Source organism: Pezoporus wallicus, unplaced genomic scaffold (assembly GCF_028554395.1).
Source record: "Pezoporus wallicus isolate ANWC-B61680 ecotype Strahan unplaced genomic scaffold, APGP_CSIRO_Pwel_v1 contig_14758, whole genome shotgun sequence".
NCBI lineage: Eukaryota > Metazoa > Chordata > Aves > Psittaciformes > Psittacidae > Pezoporus > Pezoporus wallicus.
This window is the reverse complement of record NW_026636235.1, coordinates 671-9,814: the sequence shown is the minus strand read 5'-3', so window position 1 is coordinate 9,814 and position 9,144 is coordinate 671. Positions and strand designations below refer to the sequence as shown.

General features: G+C 65.9%; 2 protein-coding genes across 2 annotated transcripts; both read left to right on the top strand.

Annotated features, from left to right (window-relative positions):
- Positions 1 to 298: 298 nt before the first annotated feature.
- On the top strand, positions 299 to 2,952 carry LOC130593780 (V-type proton ATPase catalytic subunit A-like; the record flags this gene model as incomplete). Its single annotated transcript, XM_057399159.1, has 4 exons — positions 299 to 502; positions 2,415 to 2,509; positions 2,587 to 2,758; positions 2,844 to 2,952. Coding segments are annotated over 4 exons (564 nt in total), but the record flags the coding sequence as incomplete, so codon positions are not given.
- Positions 2,953 to 4,295: 1,343 nt separating this feature from the next.
- LOC130593778 (lens fiber membrane intrinsic protein-like) lies at positions 4,296 to 8,178 on the top strand. Its single transcript, XM_057399158.1, has 4 exons — positions 4,296 to 4,505; positions 6,615 to 6,755; positions 6,881 to 7,015; positions 8,046 to 8,178. Exons 1-4 carry the CDS (start codon positions 4,337 to 4,339, stop codon positions 8,111 to 8,113), a joined length of 513 nt encoding a protein of 170 aa, XP_057255141.1. The 5' UTR covers positions 4,296 to 4,336; the 3' UTR covers positions 8,114 to 8,178.
- The last annotated feature ends 966 nt before the right edge of the window (positions 8,179 to 9,144 follow it).

Sequence of the window (9,144 nt, the reverse complement as noted above, 5' to 3'; positions counted from 1 at the left end):
TGACCCCCCTGACCCCCATCCCTGGTGCCCCCCATCCCGGTGTGACCCCCCGACCCCCATCCCTGGTGACCCCCATCCCTGTGTGACCCCCCCCCCCCCCCCCCCCCCCCCCCCCCCCCCCCCCCCCCCCCCTGGTGACCCCCCATCCCTGGTGCCCCCCCCATCCCTGGTGCCCCCCCCATCCCGGGGTGACCCCCCCGACCCCCATCCCTGGTCCCCCCCCCCCAATCCCTGATGCCCCCACCCCTGATGCCCCCCCCTCCCCGGGTGACCCCCCCTCCTCTGTGCCGGTCCCCAGGTGTTCTGGGGGCTGGACAAGAAGCTGGCGCAGCGGAAGCACTTCCCGTCCGTGAACTGGCTCATCAGCTACAGCCGGTACCTGCGGGCGCTGGAGCCCCACTACGAGCGCCTGCACCCCGAGTTCCCGGCGCTGCGCAGCCGCGCCCGGGAGATCCTGCAGGAGGAGGAGGAGCTGGCCGAGATCGTGCAGCTCGTGGGGAAGGTGGGATATGGGGTGCGGGGTGGGTGCGGGATGGGTAAGGGATGGGTAAGGGATGGGTAAGGGATGGGTACGGGATGGGTGCGGGATGGGTAAGGGATGGGTACGGGATGGGTAAGGGATGGGTACGGGATGGGTGCGGGATGGGTGCGGGGTGGGTAAGGGATGGGTATGGGTACGGGATGGGTAAGGGATGGGTAAGGGATGGGTACGGGATGGGTGCGGGATGGGTGCGGGATGGGTGCGGGATGGGTAAGGGATGGGTACGGGATGGGTAAGGGATGGGTACGGGATGGGTAAGGGATGGGTAAGGGATGGGTACGGGATGGGTAAGGGATGGGTAAGGGATGGGTACGGGATGGGTACGGGATGGGTACGGGATGGGTATGGGATGGGTACGGGATGGGTAAGGGATGGGTACGGGATGGGTAAGGGATGGGTAAGGGATGGGTAAGGGATGGGTACGGGATGGGTGCGGGATGGGTGAGGGATGGTTGCGGGATGGGTGCGGGATGGGTGCGGGATGGGTAGGGGATGGGTAAGGGATGGGTGCGGGATGGGTACGGGATGGGTGCGGGATGGGTACGGGATGGGTAAGGGATGGGTGCGGGATGGGTGCGGGATGGGTGCGGGGTGGGTAAGGGATGGGTAAGGGATGGGTGCGGAATGGGTAAGGGATGGGTGCGGCGTGGGTAAGGGATGGGTGCGGGATGGGTACGGGATGGGTGCGGGGTGGGAGCGTTGTGGGAACGGGATGGGAGCGGGATGGGTGTGGGGTGGGAGCGGGGTGGGAACGGGATGGGTAAGGGATGGGAGCGGGATGGGTAAGGGATGGGTAAGGGATGGGAGCGGGATGGGTACAGGATGGGTAAGGGATGGGTACGGGATGGGTAAGGGATGGGTGCGGGATGGGAGCGGGACGGGTACAGGATAGGTACGGGACGGGTACGGGATGGGTATGGGATGGGTACGGGACGGGTACGGGATGGATACGGGACGGATACGGGATGGGTGCAGGATGGGTACCGGATGGATACGGGATGGGATAGGTACGGGATAGATATGGGATGGGGACAGGTTGGGAACAGGACTGGGACGGGATGGGTGCAGGATGGATACAGGATGGGTTCGGGACGGGTACGGGATGGTTATGGGACGGGTACGGGATGGATACAGAATGGGTACAGGTTGGGAACGGGACAGGTGCGGGATGGGAACGGGATGGGTGCGGGATGGATACGAGATGGGTGCGGGATGGATATGGGTTGGGTACGGGATGGGTGCAGGACGGGTACAGGACGAGTACGGGACGGGTACGGGACGGGTATGGAATGGGTAAGGGATCAGTATGGGATGGGTACAGGACGGGTGCGGGACGGGTAAGGGATGGGTATGGGATGGATACGGGACAGATGCGGGACGGGTACGGGACAGGTACGGGATGGATACGGGATGAGTACGGGATGGGTACGGGATGGGATGGTGGTGAGACAGAGAGAAGGGTCGGATGGGGAGGGATGGGGATATGGAGTATGGGATGGGGGATTGGGGATATTGAGTATGGTATGGGGGGTATGGGTTGGAAGCAGGGTAGGGACAAAGATAAGGGTGGGATGGGGAGGGATGGGGACATGGAATATGGGATGGGGGGTTGGGTATATGGGATGAGAATGGGGATATGGGATGGGGATATGGGGTGCAGGATGGGAATAAGCATATGGGACACTAGATGGAGATGGGCTGGGGAATACAGGATGGAATCATGGTAGGGACAGCGATGAGGTCGGGATGGGGGTATGGGGATGGGATGGGGATATGGGATACAGGGTGGGAACGGGGATATGGGATAGGGGCTGGGGACATGGGCAATGGGGTGAGGATGGGACAAGGCCACCCCACACCCGTCCCCCCATAGGCATCCCTGGCCGAGGCTGACAAAGTGACCCTGGAGGTGGCCAAGCTGCTCAAGGACGACTTCCTGCAGCAGAACGGTTACTCCTCGTACGACAGGTACCGGAACACCGGCACCCCCGGCACCCCCCGGCACCCCTCAGCACCCCCCAGTACCCAGCCCTGGCCCCCCCTAGGTTCTGCCCCTTCTACAAGACGGTGGGGATGCTGCAGAACATGGTGACGTTCTACGAGCTGGCGCGGCACGCGGTGGAGGCAGCGGGCCCCGGCGAGCACCGCGTCACCTGGGCCACCATCCGCGAGAGCCTCGGGGACATCCTCTACAAGCTCAGCGCCATGAAGTTCAAGGTGAGGATTGGGGTGGGGGTGTGGGGTGACCCCCCCCCCCCCCTCATTGCAGGGACCGGTGTCACCACGTCCCCCATGTCCCCAGGACCCGGTGAAGGACGGCGAAGCCAACATCACCGCAGCCTTCGCTCAGCTCAATGAGGAGATGCAGGCGGCTTTCCGCAACCTGGAGGACTGAGAGGACAAGGGTGGGGGGGGCACAGGGTGGGGGGGTCCCCTCGGGTTTCCCCCTGTACCCCCAATAAAGGGCCTGAGGTGACAATTGTGGTGTCCCCCCCACCCATGGGTGCGGCATGGGGGGGGGGGGGTCCCCCTGACTCCACACTGGGAAATAAGGAGGGGGGTCTGGGAGGGGTTTGGGGGGGGGACAGGGACCCCCTGGGTGCGACATGGGGCCACCAAGATGGTGACGAGCAAGGAGACACCCCCTGGCTGTGTCCATTGTCCCACCCCCCCCATTGCCCCCCCCCCCATTGCCACGCTTGTGCCGTGTCAGCATCCAGAACCTTCCGCACATTGTGTCCCTGACAATGGCACTGTCCCCATTGAGGGGCAGAGGGACACGGAGGGACAGCGGTGCTGAAGGGGGGTAAGTGTCCCTGGGGGGGGGGGGGGGGGGGGGTCTGGCCCCAATGTCCCTCGAGGTGACACCCCCGGGTACCCCCATACCCTGGAGGTGCCCACCCTGGCTGCCAGGGACAGCCCCAAAGGTGTCCCCATGGGTGTCCCCTGCACCCCCCCCACAGGTCTCCTCATGGGGGTCCTCTTGAGATGCCCCCCTCGAGTCCCCCAGTGTCCCTATGGGTGTCCCCCACGTCCCTCAGAGATGTCCCCATGGGTGTCCCCTGCACCCCCCTCACAGGTGTCCCCATGGGGGTCCCCTTGAGATGCCCCCCTCGAGTCCCCCAGTGTCCCCCATGGATGTCCCTCATGTCCCCATGGATGTGTCCCTTGGTGATGTCCCCATGAGTTTCCCCCAGGTCCCCTCATGTCCCCACGGGTGTCCCCTGCATCCCCTGGTGCTGGCATGACCAGGTCCCCCCATGTCCCTCGGAGATGTCCCCGTGGGTGTCCCCTGTCCCTCGGAGATGTCCCCGTGGGTGTCCCCTGCATCCCCTGGTGCTGCCACCCCAGAGATGTCCCCGTGGGTGTCCCCTGCATCCCCTGGTGCTGCCACCCCAGAGATGTCCCCGTGGGTGTCCCCTGCATCCCCTGGTGCTGCCACCTCAGAGATGTCCCCGTGGGTGTCCCCTGCATCCCCTGGTGCTGCCACCCCAGAGATGTCCCCGTGGGTGTCCCCTGCATCCCCTGGTGCTGCCACCCCCATGTCCCCTTTAGATGTCCCCGTGGGTGTCCCCTGCATCCCCTGGTGCTGCCACCCCAGAGATGTCCCCATGGGTGTCCCCTGCATCCCCTGGTGCTGCCACCTCAGAGATGTCCCCATGGGTGTCCCCTGCATCCCCTGGTGCTGCCACCCCCATGTCCCCTTTAGATGTCCCTATGGGTGTCCCCTGCTGCTCCCACCCCAGATCCCCCCCTTCCCCTGGCACTGTCCCCCCCGTGTCCCCACACAGGGCGATGCCAGCGGGGGGGGGGCTGCTCTGCGGGGCCAGCGGCCTGGGGCTGCTCCTGGCGGCCACGGCCACCGGCTCCTGGCTGCAGCGCTGGGTGCCCGGTGGCAGCGCCAGCATCGGGCTGTGGCGCGTCTGCGGCGGGGGACACTGCGGCCCCCACCCTGGCACCCCCGGTACGTACCGTGTGGTGAGCTCTGCCCATCGCTGCTGAGCTGAGCTGTGCCCATCGCTGCTGAGCTGAGCTGTGCCCATCACTGCTGAGCTGAGCTGTGCCCATCACTGCTGAGTTGTGCCCATCGCTGCTGAGCTGTGCCCATCACTGCTGAGCTGAGCTGTGCCCATCACTGCTGAGCTGTGCCCGTCACTGCTGAGCTGAGCTGTGCCCATCGCTGCTGAGCTGAGCTCTGCCCATCACTGCTGAGCTGAGCTGTGCCCATCACTGCTGAGCTGTGCCCGTCACTGCTGAGCTGAGCTGTGCCCATCACTGCTGAGCTGAGCTCTGCCCATCACTGCTGAGCTGTGCCCGTCACTGCTGAGCTGAGCTGTGCCCATCGCTGCTGAGCTGAGCTGTGCCCATCACTGCTGAGCTGAGCTGTGCCCATCACTGCTGAGCTGAGCTGTGCCCATCACTGCTGAGCTGAGCTGTGCCCGTCACTGCTGAGCTGAGCTGTGCCCATCACTGCTGAGCTGTGCCCATCACTGCTGAGCTGAGCTGTGCCCGTCACTGCTGAGCTGAGCTGTGCCCATCACTGCTGAGCTGAGCTGTGCCCATCGCTGCTGAGCTGAGCTCTGCCCATCACTGCTGAGCTGTGCCCATCACTGCTGAGCTGTGCCCATCACTGCTGAGCTGAGCTGTGCCCGTCACTGCTGAGCTGAGCTGTGCCCATCACTGCTGAGCTGAGCTGTGCCCATCGCTGCTGAGCTGAGCTGTGCCCATCACTGCTGAGCTGTGCCCATCACTGCTGAGCTGAGCTGTGCCCATCACTGCTGAGCTGAGCTGTGCCCGTCACTGCTGAGCTGAGCTGTGCCCGTCACTGCTGAGCTGAGCTGTGCCCGTCACTGCTGAGCTGAGCTGTGCCCGTCACTGCTGAGCTGTGCCCATCACTGCTGAGCTGTGCCCGTCACTGCTGAGCTGAGCTGTGCCCGTCACTGCTGAGCTGTGCCCATCACTGCTGAGCTGTGCCCATCACTGCTGAGCTGAGCTGTGCCCATCGCTGCTGAGCTGTGCCCATCGCTGCTGAGCTGTGCCCATCGCTGCTGAGCTGAGCTCTGCCCATCACTGCTGAGCTGTGCCCATCACTGCTGAGCTGAGCTGTGCCCATCGCTGCTGAGCTGAGCTGTGCCCATCACTGCTGAGCTGAGCTGTGCCCATCACTGCTGAGCTGTGCCCATCACTGCTGAGCTGAGCTGTGCCCATCACTGCTGAGCTGAGCTGTGCCCATCACTGCTGAGCTGAGCTGTGCCCATCACTGCTGAGCTGTGCCCATCGCTGCTGAGCTGAGCTGTGCCCATCACTGCTGAGCTGTGCCTATCACTGCTGAGCTGAGCTGTGCCCATCACTGCTGAGCTGTGCCTATCACTGCTGAGCTGAGCTGTGCTCGGTCTCTGCAGGGTGTGGATGGGGTTCAGTACTGCACTGAGCTGTGCCCGGTCTCTGTGGGGTGCGGATGTGGGGGTCACTGCTGCTCTGAGCTCTGTCCTCTCTGTGGGGTGGGGAGGGGGGGGTCACTGCTGCGCTGAGCTGTGCCTGGTCTCTATGGGGTGGGGATGGGGGTCACTGCTGCGCTGAGCTGTGCCCATCACTGCTGCGCTGAGCTGTGCCTGGTCTCTGTGAGGTGGGGATGGGGGTCACTGCTGCGCTGAGCTGTGCCTGGTCTCTGTGAGGTGGGGATGGGGGTCACTGCTGCGCTGAGCTGTGCCTGGTCTCTGTGGGGTGGGGATGGGGGTCACTGCTGTGCTGTGTCCTCTCTGTGGGGTGGGGATGGGGGTCACTGCTGCGCTGAGCTGTGCCTGGTCTCTGTGAGGTGGGGATGGGGGTCACTGCTGCACTGAGCTGTGCCCATCACTGCTGCGCTGCGCTGTGCCTGGTCTCTGTGGGGTGGGGATGGGGGTCACTGCTGCTCTGAGCTCTGTCCTCTCTGTGGGGTGGGGATGGGGGTCACTGCTGTGCTGAGCTGTGCCCATCACTGCTGCGCTGCGCTGTGCCTGGTCTCTGTGAGCTGCACGTGGGGCCATGTCTCGGGGTCCCCCTCGTGTCCCCAACTCCCGTGTGTCCCCCCCAGCTCTTTGGGAGGCCACGCGGGTGCTGATGCTGCTCTCGGTGCTCCTGGCCACTGCCGGCCTCGCCATGGGGCTCTGCGCTGCGGCCGCCACGGCCTGGCGGGTGCGTGTCCGTGCGGCCGGTGCCACCCTGCTCCTGGCTGGTACGTGGGGACGAGCATAAGGGGGGGCTATGGGGCCTGTCCCCGGGGCAGCATTGATGCACTGAGCTGGGCCCGGTCTATGCCAGGCTCTCACGGCGCTGCTGATCCAAGCGCTCTGCCCGCAGGGCTCCTGGCGCTGCTGGGGCTGGGGCTGTACACGGCCGGCACCCCGAGGCTGCTGGGGCCGGCCCGCACCGCCTGGCGCTTCTCCTGGTCCTACATCCTGGGCTGGGTGGCTGCTGCCCTCATCAGCTCCGCAGGTAATGGAGCCCCCGCTGCCCGAGCGCTGCTGGGTGGCGATGGGGTCACTGCTGTGCTGAGCTGTGTCCGGGCTCTGCAGGATGGGGATGGGGTCACTGCTGTGCTGAGCTGGGTCTGGGCTGTACAGGATGGGGTCACTGCTGTGCTGAGCTGTGTCTGCGCTGTACAGGATGGGGTCACTGCTGTGCTGAGCTGTGTCTGGGCTGTACAGGATGGGGTCACTGCTGTGCTGAGCTGTGTCTGGGCTCTGCAGGATGGGGATGGGGTCACTGCTGTGCTGAGCTGTGTCTGGGCTGTACAGGATGGGGTCACTGCTGTGCTGAGCTGGGTCTGGGCTGTACAGGATGGGGTCACTGCTGTGCTGAGCTGTGTCTGCGCTGTACAGGATGGGGATGGGGGCTGTGCTGAGCTGTGTCTGTGCTGAGCTGGGCTGAGCTGGGTCTGGGCTGTACAGGATGGGGTCACTGCTGTGCTGAGCTGTGTCTGGGCTGTGCAGGATGGGGTCACTGCTGTGCTGAGCTGTGTCTGGGCTGTACAGGATGGGGTCACTGCTGTGCTGAGCTGTGTCTGGGCTCTGCAGGATGGGGATGGGGTCACTGCTGTGCTGAGCTGGGTCTGGGCTGTACAGGATGGGGTCACTGCTGTGCTGAGCTGTGTCTGGGCTCTGCAGGATGGGGTCACTGCTGTGCTGAGCTGGGTCTGGGCTGTACAGGATGGGGATGGGGTCACTGCTGTGCTGAGCTGGGTCTGGGCTCTGCAGGATGGGGATGGGGTCACTGCTGTGCTGAGCTGTATCTGGGCTGTGCAGGATGGGGTCACTGCTGTGCTGAGCTGTGTCTGGGCTCTGCAGGATGGGGATGGGGTCACTGCTGTGCTGAGCTGGGTCTGGGCTCTGCAGGATGGGGATGGGGTCACTGCTGTGCTGAGCTGGGTCTGGGCTCTGCAGGATGGGGATGGGGTCACTGCTGTGCTGAGCACTTTGTCCTCCCCCTGCCCACACGAAGCCCTCTCCTTCTCCCCCCATCCCAGGGCTTTTCCACCTCTGTTCTGCCCACAAGGACCCGTCTCCAGAGAGCTCCGAAGAGGTGGGTGCCTGAGGGGCACCAAGCACCCCGGGGGCCCCCCCTCCCACCCTTGTCCCCCCCCTGATCCCCACGGGAGCCCGGGGGGGGGGGGCACCCCACTGTGCTGCTCACTGCTGTGTTGAGTTGTGCTCGGTCACTGCTGCACTGAGCTCCCCGCACCCCCCGTTGTACCCCGATTTTTGCTGTGCCAATAAACTGCCCCCCCCCACCCCCCCAATGTTGTCCGGTGCGATTTGGTGACCCAAAATTTGGGGGGGGGGGGGGTGGTGTGTTTCAAAGTCAGCCCCCCCCGGGCCAAGTTTTGGATAGAAATAGGGACGTTTGGGGAGGGGGACATGGGGTCAATGGAGGGACTTGGAGTCACCGGATCCCCCTCGGTATCCGCCATGGAGCGTCCAGTGGGGCCCCACCGCTGCCATCGCCCCTTTAAGGCCGCGCCCTCGGCCCCGCCCCTGCCCCGACCCGCCAGACCGGTCCGCCCCGCCCGACCCCACCCCCTGTTGCCCCGCCCCCCCGCGCCCCCGCCCCCGCCCGGCCCCGCCCCCGCCCCCCCCCCCCCCCTCCCGTCTCGGCTCGAGCGGCGCAGAACGGCCCGGAACGGCCCCGGGCAGCCCGGAACGGCCCGGCCAGGCTCGGCCCGGTTCGCCCCGGTGCAGCCCGGTCGGGCTCGGTTCCGCCCGGTTCCGTTCTCTTCGGTCCGGTCCCGTTCGGCTCGGCCCGGTTCGGCCCCCCCCCGGTGCAGCCCGGTTCGGTCCGGATGGTGCTGGCCGGGGCCCGAGCAGCGCCGTGAGCCCGCAGGTGTCCGCATGGCCCCCCGCGGGATGCGGCCCGGGAAGCCCTTCCTCCCCCCTCTCCTCGCCCTCTTCTTCCTCCTCCTCCTCCTCGCCGCTACCGGTAAGGCTCGACCGGCACCGGGTGGGGGTGAACGGGACGGGACCGGACCCGGCCGGGAGCGGGACCCCGGGGTGTGGGCACCGGGAGCGGCAGCACCGGGCTGCGAGACGGGACCGGGGGCGGGGACCGGGGCGTGGTGGGGAACGGGA